This window comes from Myotis nattereri (assembly GCF_964212035.1).
Source record: "Myotis nattereri genome assembly, chromosome: 1".
In the NCBI taxonomy this organism is placed as follows: Eukaryota; Metazoa; Chordata; class Mammalia; order Chiroptera; family Vespertilionidae; genus Myotis; species Myotis nattereri.
Window position 1 is genome coordinate 66,930,658 of NC_138075.1, and position 19,825 is coordinate 66,950,482.

General features: G+C 39.9%; 1 protein-coding gene across 2 annotated transcripts in view; it reads right to left on the reverse strand.

The window, feature by feature from the left end:
• The window catches only part of RTF1 (RTF1 homolog, Paf1/RNA polymerase II complex component), a 62,096-nt gene that overhangs the window by 3,709 nt on the left and 38,562 nt on the right, over positions 1–19,825 (reverse strand). For both annotated transcript variants that reach the window (XM_081112878.1, XM_081112879.1), the window contains 12 exons: positions 17,434–17,638; positions 16,550–16,664; positions 14,928–15,039; positions 5,382–5,517; positions 4,880–5,057; positions 4,329–4,411; positions 2,711–2,798; positions 2,505–2,612; positions 1,593–1,670; positions 971–1,092; positions 727–784; positions 217–294 (listed from right to left, as the gene is read on the reverse strand). In XM_081112878.1, coding sequence (XP_080969004.1) covers positions 217–294; positions 727–784; positions 971–1,092; positions 1,593–1,670; positions 2,505–2,612; positions 2,711–2,798; positions 4,329–4,411; positions 4,880–5,057; positions 5,382–5,517; positions 14,928–15,039; positions 16,550–16,664; positions 17,434–17,638 — 1,361 coding nt within the window. The remainder of the gene's footprint in view (positions 1–216; positions 295–726; positions 785–970; positions 1,093–1,592; positions 1,671–2,504; positions 2,613–2,710; positions 2,799–4,328; positions 4,412–4,879; positions 5,058–5,381; positions 5,518–14,927; positions 15,040–16,549; positions 16,665–17,433; positions 17,639–19,825) is intronic.

Here is a 19,825-nt window from a genome sequence, read left to right on the forward strand (position 1 = left end):
TGGTCGGCAAACCGTGGCTCGTGAGCCACATGCGGCTCTTTGGCCCCGTGGCATGGGCCACGAAGTTTCTATCGCACTGCACATGCACACCCGCACGTGGTAGTTTGTGGAAGAGCCACACTCAAGGGGCCAGTTTGCCGACCACTGTCCTAATGGAACTCATTTTATGTCCCAGAATACAGGTCCTGAGTGAAAATGTCCTCTTTAGGCACTCACATTAGAAACGATGGTAGGTTTGCATTGCCGTCTGGTAAAGGGATCCATCTGTTGGTTTTTCATGTTGTGACTTTCAGCCTGAAACAGAAAGCATGCATTACAGAACGGTGTCTCCTTTCCCCTCCTCTCATCATGAGCTCACATATAAGTAACAGTCTTTGCAAGGGCCTGAAAAAGTCAAAGCTGTCTATCCCTCTTTTCCCCTCAAGATACCAAAGCAGACATGGGGACCACCACCTAAGGAACAAAACTGGAAACAGATAAATACCTGTGGAAGAATCTAAGGATGGGGAGGGGTAAGACATAGCAGAAGACTGCTGCTTTTCATTATAAATTAATATGTAAACTGAATGGGTGTATGTATACATACGTACAGAGCACATATGTGTTAAGTGAACACATTATTGCAATAATTTAAAAAATAAACCCAAGTAAGATGTAGAGAGGATTTCATATCATTTTACTATCTGAAATTATGTTCAATGATCCAGATAAAGTTGTCTTACTCACCACAAGGGCCTTCTCAGACTCCACAATATTCCATTCCCGGTTCCGCTGGTTGATGTAACTAAGGGTGAAGAAGAGGAATGAGTCAGTGGGCTGTGAAGCGAGGAAGGGAACCACTGAGTTGACCTCAGAGAGGTGAGGAGCCAGTGCAGCACAGCGTGTACAAGGCCACAGGCTCACCTGATCACTGTGGCAAGGTTTGTGGACCAAGGATAGGAACCCAATCAAAACAGGCTCTGTAACACACCTAATAGCAGATATGTTCTTGGTCCGCTGGCGGTCCAGGGCCTCTGCCCGCTCCTCCAGCTCATTCAGCTGGTCTTGGATTTGTTTGGCCTTGTCCTGATCCCCCAGGTCCTCTGCCATGGCCTGCACAGGGAGGAAAGTGTGTGATTTTGGCTACAATTTGTATCAAGTGTCACCTGACTTCCCGCACAGGCAAGCTACCTCACGATATGAACAAATGACAGGAGGTGTGAAATAACACTTAGAACTTATAGTAGTAACACGTTCCCATACAGCTACCTGGCTCTGGGGCTCTGCTAGTGTTAACGCCAGAACGCAGGCCCTATATGTCTCACTCACTGCAACAAGGCTCCCCTATCCTGATGTGAAGAATGGAAACCACCTACTGCAGCTGGGCGTGGCAAGACAATCCATCTGTTCAGACCTAGACTGATACTACCCTAGGGTCTATCTGATCACACACGAAACTGAAGTGATTAGAAAGTAAGACGAAAAGAACAAGCAAGATCAGTTTCAGTTTATAGAAAGGAAAATCCTGCCTCTGCTGACTCGCCAGGGTGAACAAGTCTGATTCTCACACAGCCTCAGAGGACAAGGAAAGAGGTCTGAGAGCAAGTCCTTACCTTTTCCTTTAGCAGCTGAGTCTTCTTCATGGCATAGTTAGGCGGAGCTTTCCTGAACCTTTCTTTCTCTTTTACAATCTGTACCAGAGAGGAGATACCAGCAGTGAAGTATTCCTAAACTATTTTTGGAGAGGCTAAGTGAGCCCATTTTGGAGGCAAGCAGCTAGTTAAAGGGGGGCTGCTCTTCCTACAGCAGTGTCATGCCCCAGAGAGAGCGAGTTCATTCCAAGGGGTACTATGCTGCTTCCGGGGTCACGGAGATTCTTCTGGGACAGTCTGAAGGAACATGCACCAATAAACAGCAGCAGCCCAGAGGCCTGGTACTGTAAGGCTAGCCACTGTCCAAGAGAACAGAGATCAAAGAATTTTACCAAAATATTTTGGAGGAAAAAAAACTCTTGAAGGACCAACCCTAGCAGAATACAGGTCCCTGAATCCTGAATACACTTCTATAGTCTAGTACTTCAAATGAGAATGTATAGAAAATACTCTGATAAACTATAAATAGTAAGAGAGCAGTATCAGCATTCCCTCATCCTCATGCAATAACAGCACAGCTAAAAACACCATGATGTAAGGAAGGAAGCCCTTGCCAGTTTGGCTCAGTGGCTAGAGCGTCGGCCTGCAGACTGAAGGGTCCCAGGTTGGATTCCGGTCAAAGGCATGTACCTCGGTTGCAGACTCCTCCCCAGCCCGGGCCCTCACCGGGGCCCCTGCAGGAGGCACCCAATTGATGTGTTTCTCTTACATCAATATCTCTCTCTCTCCCTCTCTCTTCCACGCTCTCTAAAAATCAATGGAAGATATCCTTGGGTGAGGATTAAAAAAAATGATGTAAGGAGGGAAAAGTCATGCTCTTCTCTAACACTGGTTCTTGATGAACCGCTAGGCTCTGAAGTTCAGTTTTCTTACCTCTTCAATGTCTTGATCATTAAATTTATAATTAAGAGCTTCTTTAATAGATAATTCCTTCTTATTGATTTCATCTAGAGTGGGCAACTGCATGCCAGCAGAAAACATCTGGACCAAAACATGATAAAAGGTTATATAATAAGTAATTTTGGAAAGGAACGCTGTAACCGTTTTCAGGAACAGCTAGGTGTTGTCTGCCCACTTACCGCTTCTTTCCACTTCATGAATTCGCTTTCAGTGAATTCTTGGTTTGAGACAAACTCTAGGCGGAATACCCGTTGGTCATTGCCATGCCTACATAAGAAAGAGACAGCATCTCCAAGAATATGTTGACAAGTACCAGCAAAGCAACCCTACCGGACTGTGTACCATCTATATCTGTGGTTCTCAATCCTGGCTACACTTTAGCATCATCAAGATTTATAAAAATTCTAGTGTCAAAGCACCTTTGTAGATAAACTGAATAAGAATCTCTGGGAGTAGGAACCAGGCACTGAAATTGACAAACAAACAAAGCCTCCCAGGTTGTTCTAATGTGCAGCCAAGAGTAAGAATCAGCCCAGCCGGCTGCCTCTGGCTGAGTGCTGACCTATGAACCAGGAGGCTTTTGGTTTGATTCCAAGTCAGGGCCCATGCCTGGGCTGCAGGCTTGATCACCAGTAGGGGGCATGCAGGAGGCAAATGATCAAGGATTCTCTCTCATCACTGATGTTTCTATCTCTCTCTCTCTCTCTCCCTCTCTGAAATCAATAAAAATTAAAAATAAATTTAAAAAAAGAAAGCTATGGACTTGGCCTGGTACTTCAAAAGTCCATTTATAATAAAATTTGTCACAGTCAATTGGCCTCCAGAATATGAGATACCATGGATATATTCCCTGGAGAGGAAGAACACTGTCTTTCTACTGACCCCTGTGCTGACAAAGTTAAGTGAATCAGTGCCATTCTCCTAGAGCAGTGGTCCTCAACCTTCTGGCCCTTTAAATACAGTTCCTCATGTTGTGACCCAACCATAAAATTATTTTCGTTGCTACTTAATAACTGTAATGTTGCTACTGTTATGAATCGTAATGTAAATATCTGATATGCAGGATGGTCTTAGGCGACCCCTGCGAAAGGGTCATTCGACCGCCAAACGGGTCGCAACCCACAGGTTGAGAACCGCTGTCCTAGAGACAGTCACTTGCTGCACATCATGGCCACTGCCCTCCCCAATTGGTTCTTTTCAAACAGAGCAATGGAGATAATGGGGATGGGAGAAGGAATGGGGAGGACTCCTAGAGAGCAAGTTAGGCCAGGGCAGAGCAATGTCTGTTACCTGCTACTTGCAGTGGTCCTGGCAAATTGCTTCTATACCAATGTGGGGCTTTAGGATCTTCAGGAGCCAAGAGGGCCGGGATGTGTGTGTGTGTATTTTGTTGTCACTGCTATCCTGATACTCAGAACAATGGCACATAGCAGACATTCAGTAAGTACCATGTTACCGAAGAGGAAACTAAGTCCAGAAAGGTGACCTGACTTGTCAAAGATCAGGGTAGTTAGTGCCAGTGCCACGTCCAGAAAGCAAGCCTCCTGACCATGCTCAGGAAATGCTTGTTGGGCTCTGCGAGGAGGTGGTCTTACAACCTGACTTTTTACTTCTATATGTCCTACCACTTCGTATCTCTGATTTCCCCTAGGAGAGACATATATCCTACTTTCTCTCCAGGCAACAGCATAATAAAAGTCCCAGAAAACCATCACATTGGGAGAGAGTAACAGCCCACACAGGCAGTGCCTGTTTGCAATGGGAGCAGAAGTGGCCACACAGAAACACCCCTCCTACCGTAGCTGTAGCCCTTTGTTTGTTCTGGTGCCACCAAGCTGGTAAACCTTGGCGGTTTCCACAACACCCGTGATCTCAGCAACCTAAGAGAAAGGACAGAGACAATATTCAAAACAGAGTCAGCTCTCCACACCACTCTCTCTTTGGCTCTACCTACCGACTGCAGACGAGTGACCCTGCACTGAGAGGAACTGAAAGGTGTCCTGGGCACCTTTCTCAGGTTTAGAACTGATGGCCAAACACCAGGAGCCTGTGTGCAGAGTAAGCGAGCACCAGGGGAGGAGGCAGTTAGCCTGTGGGGCTCCTGAGAAGCTTCCCCTCCAACTTAATCCTACCTATTGGGGGAGGTACGTGGAATTCCAGAGGTCAGTTTTATCAAATATAAAGATCATGGAGGTCAGTTCCCACTGCCAAGCTTTCCAGGGTAAGATATGGTAAGACCATACAACCCAGAACAAACGGGACTAGAAGACTAACAGATTTATGCAGTATCTCTTAGAGAGTAATTATATTTAAAACATGGATAACTGTCCAAGGAAAGAAACACCAACCCGGTAAACTGGTTTGCTGTTGTGGTTTCCAATGCCAATCCGTACAAAACATCCTGTGACAGTTTTAGCAAAGAAGGGCATATGACACCAACGTTCCAGCTTATGCCGTGATAATCGAACCCGATTCAGTTCTTCGGGTAAGGACACTGGTTGTGATTTCGGAGGGATCTCTTCTTTCCTGTGAGGAACGAAGGGCACTGGGAAAAGTGTTCATCATAAAAACTGATCCAGATAAAACTTAACAAAGTCAAAGTACATGTGCTGAAGGCAGTAGGAGAAATAAAGGAACCGACAGGAAAGAGTGGTCACAGGGCTTCAGGCCAAGAGCTAAAGGCAGGAACATATGTCTGGGCTAATGTACAGGGAACTCAGCTCCACAATTCAGGGTCCTGGACCAAACAACATTCAGAGACCAAACAGGGAGATTGTGGAAACTACACTAAGCTTCTCCTCAAAGAACCCACCTGTCCCAACTACCAGACCAAAATGTACACAAGCTTACTCTTCTTCTTCATCAGAGGATGATGTTCGGGATGAGCGGTCTGTCTTTTCACTGGATTTGTCATCTTCCTCCTCCTCCTCATCGTCAGAGTATACCTCACTGGTTTTTAATGGCTGTTTTTTGGCGAGGAGCTCAGCTAAAAAGAAAGGGAAAATGTTTACTTAGCTTCTCTCAGTAAGAAACTGGAACATTCTTCATCTTTGAAAAAGAACTAACACATTGAAAATGACTTGATAGCTCCATCTGCTCGGAACTGGATTGTGATGATTTGGATACATGAAGAAGTGAGACCCTGGCCAGTTTGGCTCAATGGGTGGAACATCGGCCTGCAGACTGAGGGTCGCAGGTTCAAATACAGTCAAGGGCATGTACCTTGGTTGCAGGCTCGATCCCCAGCCCTAGTCAGAGCGGGTGCAGGAGGCAACCAGTTGATGTGTCTCTCTCACATCAGTGTTTTTCTCTCTGTGTCTCTCCCCATCCCTTCCATTTTCTTTTTTTAAATATATTTTTATTGATTTCAGAGAGGAAGGGAGAAGGATAGAGAGATAGAAACATCAATGATGATAGAGAATCATTGATTGGCTGCCTCATGCACGTCCCCCACTGGGAACTGAGCCCACAATCCAGACATGTGCCCTTGGTCGGAATCGAACCTGGGACCCTTCAGTCCACAGGCCAATGCTCTATCCACTGAGCCAAACCGGCTAGGGCCCTTCCATTTTCTTTAAAAAAAAATCAATGGGAAAATATCCTTGGGTTAAGATTAATAAAACAAACAAACAGGAAAACAAACAACAACAAAAAATGAAGTGAGTTAAACCCGAGTTAAATCATTTAAGCACTAAATGTCAAGCCTCAGTAGACACAAAAAGGGCTGGAATACTGTTTCTAAGTGGGCAGAAAGGGTCACCAATTGTACCGACAACTGTTTTTCATTGCACTTAAGATACTTGACGATGGTCAGGAAAGATGGGGGGAAATTTTATGATGACTTCAGAGAATCTTTGAGTAAAACTTTAAATAGAAAGCAGCTACAGATAATTATGACACAAATGGGCATCACTGTATTCCAATAAATATTATTTACAAAAAGGTAGTTTATCAACTGCTGCTTGACGTAAAATATAAGGAGTGATTTCTAGGATATATAGTAAAGTGAAAAAGCAAGGTAGAGAAAAGTGTGTATGGAGTGCTACCATTAATCTAAGACAGTAGGTGAATCTGTGTCCTTTTGTTTAGGGGGGGAAAAGGAAAGATAAAAAAATTTTTCTAAGTGGTTACCTTTTATGGGAAGAAGGAAAGGGGTGAAATAGAAAGGTATAGTGCTAAACTTTTCTGAATATACCTTATTTAGCAGATTTTACTTTGGAACCTTGTATTTTATAAAACAAAATAATAAAAAGTAATTTCTATACATCACAAGCAAAATGAATGAAGTACAATATTCATTTGATGACACAACCACACAAAAAGGAACTATAACAAGCGACTTTAAAATATAGCCAATAGCCGAAACCGGTTTGGCTCAGTGGATAGAGTGTCGGCCTGCGGACTGGGAGGTCCCGGGTTCGATTCTGGTCAAGGGCATGTACCTGGGTTGCGGGCACATCCCTGGTGGGGGATATGCAAGAGGCAGCTGATCGATGTTTCTCTCTCATCGATGGTTCTAACTCTCTCTATCTCTTTCCCTTCCTCTCTGAAAAATCAATAAAATATATTAAAAAAATATATATATAGCCAATAAAAAGATAGACATAGACCAATACAAAAGAAAGCCCAGAAGTAAATCCTTATATATATGGTCAAATAATTTTCAAGAAGGGTGTCAAGACCATTCAATGGGAAAACAACAGTCTTAAAAAAAATGGTGCTGGAAAAATTAGATATCCCACATGTAAAAACACCCCACAAACAAAGAAGTTGGACCCTTACAACTGTATACAAAAATTAACTTAAAATGGCCGAAACCGGTTTGGCTCGGTGGATAGAGCATCGGCTTGCGGACTGAAGGGTCCCAGGTTCGATTCCGGTCAAGGGCATGTACCTGGGTTGCGGGCACATCCCCGGTGGGAGGTGTGCAGGAGGCAGCTGATCGATGTTCCTCTCTCAACGATGTTTCTAACTATCTCTCTCCCTTCCTCTCTGTAAAAAATCAATAAAATATATTAAAAAAAATTAACTTAAAATGGATCATAGACCTAAATATAAGAACTAAAACTATAAAATTCTTAAAAGAAACCTTTAGGGAAAAAGTTTCATGACACTGGATAATAATTTCTTGGATATGACAACAAAAGCAGAGGCAACAAAAGAAAAATATTAAGTTAAAAATTATACTTCCATCAAAATTAAAAGCTTCCATGAATCAAACAACACTATCAAAAGCAAAAAGACCATCCTGGCCAGTTGCTCAGTGGTTAGTGTGTTGGCCTATGGAGGGAAGGGTTGTGGGTTCGATTCCTGGTGAAGGGCACATATCTCAGTTACAGATTCCCTGGCCCCTGTAGGGGCAAGTGCAGGAGGCAGCCAATTGATGTGTCCCTCTCATGTTTCTCTCTCTTTCTCTCCCCCTCCTGCCTAAAAATTAATGGAAAACATATCTTTTTTGTGTATGTGAGGATTAACAGCAACAAAAAAAAGACCAAATGGGGAAGACATATGTGAAAATCATACACAGTGGAACCTCGGTTCTTGAACTTAATTCTGGAAGGCTGTTCAAGAAGCGATTTGTGGAAAACAGAATCATTTTTTCCAATTATAAATAATATAAATTAAATTAATCCATTCCAGACCCCCAAATGATTCCCTATTTTAACCTTTCTTATATACAGTACATGTCTAATGTATTGTTTCATCTATAAACAGTTTTAAAATTAATTTTACTGAACCACTCCCTACTAGTCTTAAATGAATCACTTTTAGTGTTCAATCCAGGGATGTCTTTCAGGTCAGCATGCAGCATCATTGCTTGTTCATATATCGCTGCCTCTGAAATAGCTGTCACTGCCTAATTGCTTTTCGTTTCTCCAAATCAGCAAGTTTTTATACCTCTTTCATTGTCTGTGATCATTGTTTCTTTCACACACTTAGCAACATTAGCACTCTTTTTTCTTTAAATTTTTTTTAACAGAATGATTCTGTTGATTTTTAAAAAAATATGTTTTTATTGATTTCAGAGAGGAAGAGAGAGGGAGAGATAGAAACATCAATGATGAGAACGAATCATTGATCAGCTACCTCCTGCATGGGGACTGAGTCACAACTTGGGCATATGCCCTGACTGGGGATATAACCTTGACCTCCTGTTTCATAGGTCAATGCTCAACCACTGAGCCACACCAGCTGGGCAACATTAGCACTCTTGGTGGCCTTTTTATGGCCTTTTTATGTTTTAAAATTGTGATAATCCTTGATATTGATTTCACCAGCAACAAAAGCATTATCTCTGATGCCTGAGAAACACTTTTTGTCATTCTCAGGTATCAGCTTGAAAGGGTTGTCAGTTTGAAAACAAATTGGTTGACAACCGAATTGTTCGAGAAACAAGGTTTGGCTGTATTTAATAAGGGATTAATAGTCAAAAAATATAAAAAACACCTATAACTCAACAACAACAAAGAAGTTGATTAATAAATGAGCAAAAGCTATAATAGATATAACTTCATCAAAGAAGTAATCCAAATGGTCAATAAGCACATGAAAAGATGCTCAACATCACTAATCATTAGAGAAATGCAAATAACAATCACATTTCATATCCACTAGAATGGCTACTATCAAAAAGACAACAACAAGTGTTGGTGAGGATATGGAAAAAGTGAAACCCTCATACATTGCTGGTGGGAATACAAAATGGTAAAGCCACTTTGGGAAACATTCTGGCAGTTTCTCAAAAGGTCAAACACAAATTTACCATATGTTTCAACAATTCCAGTCTTGCTCTAGCTGGGTAGCTCAGTTGGTTAGAGCGTTGTCTCAATACGCAAAATATTGTGGGTTTGATCCCTGATCAAGGCACATACAACAATCAACCAATGAATGTATAAATAAGTGGAACCTGGCCAGTGCAGCCCAGTGGTTGAGCATCAGCCTATGAACCAGGAGGTCACAGTTCCATTCTGGTCAGGGCACATGCCTGGGTTGCAGGCTCCAGTGTGGGGGTGTATAGGAGGTAGCCGATCAATGATTCTTTCTCATTATTGACATTTCTATCTCTCTTTCCCTCTCACTTCCTTTCTGAAGTCAATAAAAATATTTTTTAAAAATAAATAAGTGAAACAACAAATTGATGTTTCTCTCAAATCAACAAAAGGAAAAAAAACACACCCCACAATTCCATTCCTAAGTACTACATACCTAAGAGTAATTAAAAACATGGGTCTAATCAACAACCTATACACAAATGTTCATAGAAGAATTATTTATAGTAGTAAAAAAAAAGCAGAAATAATCCAAATGTCCATCAAAAGGTCAATGGATAAATAAAATGCACTTATCCATAAAATGGAATATTATTCAGACATAAAGAGGAAGAAGTATTGACATATGCTATCTCATGCATGAACCTAGAAAATATTATGCTAAGTGAAAAAAGTCAGACACAAAAGACCATATATTGTGTGATTTGATTTCTATGACATGTCTAGAACAGGCAAATCCATAGAGCTAGAAAGTAAATTAATGCTGGGGGATGATAGACCTGGGAAGGTGATGGTTACTAGCAAGGGGGTTTCTTTTTAGGGTAATAAAATATTCTAAAAGCCATTGAGTTTTACTGCACAGCTTTGTGAATATACTAAAAGCAACTGCCTTGTATACTTTTTTTATTTTTTTAATTTTTTAAGCCAAAACCGGTTTGGCTCGGTGGATGGAGCGTCAGCCTGCAGACTGAAAGGTCCCAGGTTCGATTCCGGTCAAGGGCATGTGCCTGGGTTGCGGGCACATCCCCAGTGGGAGATGTGCAGGAGGCGGCTGATCGATGTTTCTCTCCCATCGATGTTTCTAACTCTATCTCTCTCCCTTCCTCTCTGTAAAAAATCAATAAAATATATATTTTTATTATTTTTTTAAAATATATTTTATTGATTTTTTACAGAGAGGAAGGGAGAGAGGTAGAGAGTTAGAAACATCGATGAGAGAGAAACATCGATCAGCCGCCTCCTGCACATCCCCTACTGGGGATGTGCCCGCAACCCAGGCACATGCCCTTGACCGGAATCGAACCTGGGACCTTTCAGTCCGCAGGCTGATGCTCTATCCACTGAGCCAAACCGGTTTCGGCTGCCTTGTATACTTTAAATAAATAGTATAGTACATTAATTATAGCTCATAAAGTTGTTATGAAAAACAAAACAAAAAATCTTGGCATCCAAATTTTGAAATGAACTTATTCAGTATGAGGCTCCTGATAAGTTTTATTCTTAAAAAACAAAAAAGAAATTCAGAGACAAGATGGTGACTAAGTAAATGTGGTACTTGCATCCTATCACAACCACCTGAAATTTAGCTAAAGTGAAGTCCTATAGCTAAGTATATAAAGAAGAAGCCACAGACTGAAAGAAAGGGATGGAAAAGTTATTTCTTAAAAATGGAAACAAATAAACAAGCTGGTGTAGCAATGCTTATACCACAGAAAGTAGACTTTAAAATAAAACCTATAATGCCTGGATACTATGGCTCAGCTGGTTGAACATCATCCCTTGCACTGAAAGGTCACCAGTTCAAATCCCAGTCAGGGAACATACTGGGTTGTGGGTTCAATCCCTGGTCGGGTTTCGAATGGGAAGCAACCCATCAATGCTTCTCTCTCTCCCTCTCCTTTCCTCTCTTTCTAAAATCAATAAAAACAACGACAAAAAGGCTGCCCTAGCCAGTGTGGTTCAGTTGGTTGGGTGTCGTCTAAAAGGTTGCCGGTTCACTGAAAGGTTGCTGGTTCAGTTCCCTCTCTGAAATCAATAAAAATAATAATAATAATAATAATTTCTTAAAAAAAAATAATTTCTTAAAAAAAAAAAAAAATATATATATATATATATGAAAATGGTGGAGAAATTTAAAAAAACAAAAACAAAAAACAAACAGACACAGGCTATAAGAGGCTGTAATGAAGGACCCAGCAATTTCACTTTTGGGTATTTATCTGAAGAAACTCAAAACACTAAAATGAAAAGACATATGCATCCATATATAATCATTGCAGCATTATTTACAATAGTCAAGATATGGAAGCAACCTAAGCATCTATCAACAGATGAATGGATAGCTCGGCTGGTATGGCTCAGTGGTTGAGCTTTGACCCATGAACCAAGAAGTCAGAGTTCGATTCCCAGTTGGGGCGTATGCCCAGGTTACAGACTTAGTCCCTGGTGGGGCAGGACATGGCCAATTGATGATTCACTCTCATCAATGTTTCTATCTTTCTATACCTCTCCCTTCCTCTCTCTGAAATAAATAAAAAAATAGATGAATGAATAAAAAAGTGGTATATATATAAAATGAAATGACTCAACCATTAAAAAAAGAATGAAATCTTGCTATCTGCAACAACATGGATGGACCTAGAAGGTACTGTATTGAATGTAATAAGCCAGACAAAGAAAGACAAATGTCATATGTTTCACTTATATGTGGAATATAAAAAATAAAATAAATGAACAGGCAGACCAGAAACAGACTCAATAATACAGAGAACATTTTGACGATTGCCAGATGGTTGGGGGAATGAGTGAAAAAGGTGAAGGGATAAGGAGCACAAATTGGGAGTTCAAATTAGTAGTTACAGAATAGTCATGGGGACAAAAAGTATAGCACAGGAAATATAGTTAATGATATAGCAATAACTATGTATGATGTCAGATGTGTACTAGATTTATTGAGGTAATCACTTTATAAGTTATATTATATAAATGTCTTATCACTGGGTTGTACACCTAAAACTAATATAATACTGTACACCAACTGTAATTAAAAAATAATTAAAAAAACAAAGCAAGCTCTGTACACTGAAAAGACTTACACATAATAGCCAACCAATCAGTATGAACACTTGTTGGATCCAGACTGTGGTGTCCACATACAATTTCTCATGAAAAAGGAACCAGAGTTCCTTAGAGAAATGGCTGATTCCAAATTCAGAAAGCAAGAAAACTGTTAAAAACTACTGGAGTCTCATATCAAAAGGACTTAGGCTACCACTGGTTGAAGATGGAACGATATGAATCTCCATATTAATTACTGCAATGGATTGAAATGTATGAAGTATCTTAAAATCCATGAGTTCATAACGATATTCAAAATAAAGAAACGAACCTCACTGGTCACCTTTGGAAGTTGTCAAGGAACTATCTTTCTTTTAAAACCTAGTAAAGCAAAAAAAAAATATCCAGCATTTATTCTGCCTTTCCTATAAAAAATAGTACCTAGTGGTAACTAAATAGCTGATGAGTAGTTTCTCTTTATAGAAGTAAACCCACGATAATAAATGAAGAAAGAATAATAGCTTATAACATCACCCTTTTGCAATTCATAATAAATTAAATGATCTAGGTAATGATTACAGTGGCTGTTGGGATAGAACATTTTACTATTACCAATGCTTCACCGTTCTTATACCCATGCTCTTTGCCATGTGACTCAGTGTGAAGTTCCTCGCAGCCATTAATGTTGGACTTGGTAATGTGACTTGCTCTAGCCAATGGAACGTGCACACATCTGACACGGTCCATTCCAAGTCTAGGCCATAAGAGGCATCTCATGTTTCTGCTTGCCCCTATTATACTTCTGCCATCACCACGAGAAGAATGTGCCCTAGTTATACTGGTCTGAGGCGGGAGAGAGAAAGGTGAAACAGATCTGCTTCTATCCTGAAACTTGGGAACAATCCCATCTAAACCTGTATATCAAGCAACCCCTACCTGAATGGCAGATGCATGAGTAAGAACAAATGATTGTTTATCTGAGTTTGGGGCAGTTTGTTATTTCACATTATTGTGGTAATAGTTAAGTGACAGCCGGTAGTATCACAAAATGAAAGACAAGCAGATACTCTGGGTCCCCTGGTATAATATATCACTACCTAAAACTTAGTCTTCCAAAAAAAACCAAAATAGAAACAAAAAAAAATCTAAATCTGTCCAATTCTCTAACTACAAATTACAGGAAATTCAAGGGACTAGAAAAACACATTCACCACCACTAATGTGATATAGTCAGCATCTATGAAAAACTACAAGATAAATGACCCAGTTTCTTCAAATAAACTGAAAGGGGCTAGCTAAAAAAGAGATTGACAGGAAAACCTTTAGATTAAGTGACTTCAAGGATTATTAACAAATAACAATGTGTGGATTTTATTTATATACTGATTCAAATGATCAGATTAGTATATTTTATAGAACTAGAGAAATTTAAAGACTGACTAGATATTTGTATAAAGGAATAAAATGGTAAGGGATTCATTGTTATTATTTTTTAGGTAATGTATCAGCATTATAGTTATATTTAAAATAAGAGCCCTTATCTTTTCAATATATTTCAATGTATTGAAATAATTATGATTGAAATATAATGATGCTGGGATTTACTTTAAAATAACCTGATGATAAAAAACATAATAAAAAAATAAAATAACCTGATGGAAGAGGAAGTATATTTTTAACAAGATTGGCCATGAGTTGCTGTTACTATTCTTATGCACCATTCAGACTTGTTAGAGTAGATGTGGGTTATGATTGCCAAGTTTGCCCAGCACAGTCGTTTTATCACTAAACGTTGGACTTGTTGATGGAGTCCCATGGTAGTTTCAGTGTTAGACAGTTTTTTCCACTATACACCTGTGCATTTTCTCTTTGGGTGACTGAATGAATGTTTAAGACATATGTGTGCAAAGTTACTCTTTTTATGAACTCTTGTGCCCTGTCAATGCATATTGCTCTGTGACTCTAGTATATCTTACCTGTACTGATCAAACCTAAGTAAACATTTTTATTATAACTCCTCCAAAACAAAACAAAACAAACAAACAAAACGATTGGCCATGAGTTGACTGTTGAGGCTGGATAATGATGGGTTCATGTAGGTTCATTACACCATACTCCGTATGTTTTTGGAACTTCCCATAATAAAGAGCTAAAAAGGGGGAAAAATAAAAATGAGCACTAGGGCCGAACCGGTTTGGCTCAGTGGATAGAGCGTCGGCCTGCAGACTGAAGGGTCCCAGGTTCGATTCCGGTCAAGGGCATGTACCTTGGTTGTGGGCACATCCCCAGTTGGGGGCATGCAGGAGGCAGCTGATCGATCTCTCTCATCGATGTTTCTGGCTCTCTATTCTTCTCCCTTCTTCTCTGTAGAAAATCAATAAAATATTTAAAAAATAAATAAATAAAATAAAATGATGTAGCCACTTTGGAAAAAGTCTGGCAGTTCTTAAAAAATTAAAACAAACAAACAAACAAACAAAAAATGAGCACTAAAAAAAAAAAAATGAGCACTAGGAAGTCAAATCATATGATCAAAGACACCAAGTAGCATTATATTTTCCCTACTTACCTGTTCTGTTCTTCCGTTTTTCTCTCTCTGCTTTTAGCTCCTCCATGGCTTGAGATTTTTTATCTAGTTTCTCATCCCGTTTGGAACGCCGTTCCTTGTTGTGGGATGTTACCTGGGAAGGGAAAGATATGTAGGATGGCTCTTTTTACCAACTGGCTATGACTGTCTATACCGGCCGTGGGCAAACTACGGCCCGTGGGCTGGATCCGGCCCGTTTGAAATGAATAAAACAAAAAAAAAAAAAGACCGTACCCTTTTATGTAATGATGTTTACTTTGAATTTATATTAGTTCACACAAGCACTCCATCCATGCTTTTGTTCCGGCCCTCCGGTCCAGTTTAAGAACCCATTGTGGCCCTCGAGTCAAAAAGTTTGCCCACCCCAGGTCTATACCCAACAATTAACTATTTAGTTCTTCACTGTGAACCTATATTGGCTATAGAAACGGAAACTTGTTTAAAGGGGAAGAGCATCCTCTTGTGGACAAAGAGGATAGAGCAGTAGAGTCAGCCCCCATTTTCCCTGCCTAATAAACAGAAAGCCTAAGAATTACAGGAATGAGCACTTTTTAAAATATATGTAAAATATATATACAGGGAGTCCTCGGGTTAGGTCGGACTCGATGTACGTCGTCTCATGGTTACGTCGCCATCTCCCATTTATTTATATATATATATAAAAAGTTCCGTCATTTCTACATATGTGCTTTATGTTTTTTATTATTTATTTACCACAAGTAAAGATCAGGAATTGTTATCTTTTTTTTTTTTTCTACTGTTTTACTTCATTACTACTGTGTATGTGCTCCATGTGAGTGACGTAGGTGCTTATGCAGGTGGGTTCCGACTTACGGCAAAAATCACATTACATCGCGCCATAGGAACGGATATCCGACATAACCTGAGGACCTACTGTACATATATATTTTTATTGTTGACAGTATTACAGATGTCCCCCATCCTGCCCTCCCTTTTCCCATCTCTTCCCAGCCCCTGCCTTACCCCAGGCCTTCACCACACTATTGTCTGTGTCCATGGGTTATGCCATGCACGTATATAAATTCTTTGATTAATCTCTCCCCGGCCTCCCCAACCCCCTCCCCTCTGAGATCTGTCAGTCTGTTCCACACACCCATGCCTCTGGACCTATTTTGTTCCTCAGGTTATTTTGTTCATTAGATCAGGAATAAGCACTTTCAAGGACATCCTAGATCATAGCCAATATTAGCTGATATTATCAACAAAGCTTTTTGTGACGAATGCAGAGATGACTAATTTTCCCAGCTACTTTTACAACCAAGTACAGGATGACGTACGCCTGACTGAGTAAACATAACTAACCAACTGGCTACCTTGGACAGGAGGATATTTACCAACTTTTCCTTAGAGGCTGTTCACACATCAGTTAAGCTGCTTTTTAAATGCAGACTTGAGTGAAGGATTCCTAAGGAATTAAACAGTGCAGCTAAGGGTGAAATGATATATCTAGAGAATGAAGACAGTATGTAATAGTCATGCACTAACTGACTTAGGCTGATTAATATAAACGCATCTTTTATATAAACACACGAACTCAAAACAGATTTTATTCTTCCGATAATGAGGTCCATTGAATCTCCTACCTGAGATTCTTGAATCTGTGTCAGCTTTTTCTTTTCTTGCTCCTCTTCTTGCTTTTTCTTTTTTTCTTTCTTTTCTTTCTTTTTGGCTGTTTTTAGTTTTTTCTTAATTTCAAATCTGATTAAAAGATATTTATTTGTTTTTTTAAGTTGCAATTAAATATTTGTAATGACTGATTTCTATTAGACAGGAGAAAGGAAGTAAGTAGGGGGGAGGAGTTAATAAACGTTTTCTGCTTCCTTTAAGAAACGCCAATGTACAAGTACCATAAAAAACATTGAATATAGCCTGGCTGGTGTGGCTCAGAGGTTGAGCATTGACCTATGAACCAGGAGGTCATGGTTCGATTTCTGGTCAGGGTACAAGCCCAGGTTGTGGGCTCGATCCCCAGTAGGGTGCATGCAGGAGGCAGCAGATCAATGATTCTCTCTCATCATTGATGTTTCCATTTCTTTCTCCCTCTTTCTTCTTCTATGAATAAAATATATATTTAAAAATATTGAATATAGTCTGGCTGGTTTGGCTCAGTGGATGGAGCGTCAGCCTGCAGACTGAAGAGTCCCGGATTTGATTTCTGGTCAAGGACACGTACCTCGGTTGCAGGCTTAATCCCCAGCCCTGGTGGCCCTGGTCGGGCCCAATGCAGGGGGCAACCAATCGATGTGTTATTTCTTGCATCAATGTTTCTCTCTTTCTATCTCTTCCCCTCCTTTCCTCTCTCTAAAAATCAATGTAAAAATATCCTCGGAGAGGATTAACAACAACAATAATAATAATGATAAATCAAGTCTTAATTAATTAAATCCTATAGAGATAGGGCTTCAAATGTGAATTTTGGAAAATTATTTTATTATTTTATTTACTCATTAAGGAACTATAATCTTACCTTCTTTTCAACACCTCCCTCTTCTCAATGCGGTTGAAGAGTTCTTGCTCTCTTTCCTTCTCTGTCATCTGCTCCAGACGAGCCCTGTCCTCCTCATCCCCCATGAGGTCTTCCCCGTAGCCATCATGGAACTCTTCATCTTCAGAAGAGGAGTCAGAGTCTGAACTGGAGGAGGAGCTGTTGCTGTCAGAATCCGACACTTCACCTGCCACAAAGGGCGAACAGAAGATTAGGCTCTACTAGAGAAGACAGGCCACAGGTGACCAGCGTTAATCATCATTACTCCTTGGCTCTCCTAGGTAAAATGGCATATGGCCATCTCTGCTCCCTTGGGAACAGTTTTTGGCCTGCCTTTGGCAAATGCAAGCACAGGTTAGGGAAATTTAGGCTGGAATATAAACCAGCATGTTCTTTTTAATTCAAACGTTTTACTTTTGAAAAAATTGCAGACCTAAAGAAAAAAGTTGCAAGAATAAGTGATTCCCATACTTTTTTTTTCTTTAATCCTCATCTGAGGATATTTTTCTTTAATCCTCATCTGAGGAACATCATAGATTGATGTTCAACCACTGAGCCATGCCAGCTGGCCATATATCTTTTAACTTAGGTTTACACATTGTCAACATTGCCAATTTACTCTCTACTTATATAAAATAATGAATATACATTTTTATTATTCATTTTGCTGAACTGAAAGTTGCAGAGTTTGTAACCCTTTATACCTAAACACTTCTCCTAGAAGACAGTCTTTTAGATAACCAATTATACAATTATCAAATTCAGGAAATTTAACATTGATGGAATACCTTTATCTAACACACTCCCTATTCAAATTTCACCAGTTGTTCTAACATAGTCCTTTATAGCCACTTTTCAGCCAAAGAGGGACCCAATCTAGGATCACACATTGCATTTGGTTGCCATGTCTCTCTAGTAGCCTTTAATCTACAACAACCTTTTTTTTTTGTCTATCATGCCATTGTTTGAGAAGTATAAGTCCAAATATTATCTAACAGAATTTTATGAGGTAATAAATATTCTTTATCTGAGCTGTAGCCACATGTGGCTGCTGAGCAACTGAAATGTGGCTAATGCAACTGAGACACTCAATTTTTAAGTTTTAATTCAAACTTAAATAGCCAGTTATCAAATATCCCCAATTTCAGTCGGTTGGTTTCATCAAGCACTATCCAGGTTATGAATTTTTGGCAACAATACTCCCTAAGTCAGTGGTTCTCAACCTGTGGGTCGCCAACCTGTGGGTTACGACCCCTTTGGGGGTCGAATGACCCTTTCACAGGGGTCGCCTAAGACCATCGGAAAACACATATATAATTACATATATTTTTTTAAAATATATTTTATTGATTTTTCACAGAGAGGAAGGGAGAGAGATAGAGAGTTAGAAACATCGATGAGAAAGAAACATCGATCAGCTGCCTCCTGCACATCTCCCACTGGGGATGTGCCCGCAGCCCAGGTACATGCCCTTGGCCGGAATCGAACCTGGGACCTTCCAGTCCGCAGGCCGACGCTCTATCCACTGAGCCAAACCGGTTTTGGCTACATATTGTTTTTGTGATTAATCACTATGCTTTAATTATGTTCAATTTGTAACAATGAAAATACATCCTGCATATCAGATATTTACATGATGATTCATAACAGTAGCAAAATTACAGTTATGAAGTAGCAACGAAAATAATTTTATGGTTGGGGGTCACCACAACATGAGAAACTGTATTAAAGGGCGCGGCATTAGGGAGGTTGAGAACCACCGTCCTAAGTGATTGTGTCCTTTTCAAAGTATCACATCAGGAAGCACCTGATACCATTTTGTCCAATTACTAGTGATATTAATTTGGATTTTTGGTTAAGGTAGTATCCCATACATTTCTCCATTGTAAAGGCACTTTTTTTTCTTTGTAGTTATTAAGTATAATGGGAGACGCTTTGAGACTGTAAACATCTTACTCCCAACAAACTCTCACCCAGTGGTTTAACAGTCATTAATAACTCTTGAGTAAATCAATTATTACTGATGGCTGAAAAATGGTAATTCTTCTATCACTTCTACATTTATTAGTTGACATAAAAAAAAATCAATGTTTTAGTGAGTTATTAAATTGATTAGTGAATTCCTAATACATTTTTTTACTCAGTTTTGTATTGGTTCAAGGATTTTCCTCCTCAGCCAGACCATGCATAAGAAAGAGGGAAGGGAAGGTCAGGGAAGTAAGGTGAAACTCCAATGCAGGTACTCCTCATGGGTTCCTGGATGGGGTTCACAGACCTCATTAATCTTCGGAACTGCATGTGTTTTTCTTTCTTCATTTAGATTCTCAAAGGCTCCATGACCACTGGAATGTTATGAGCTGCTGTAATACATGCA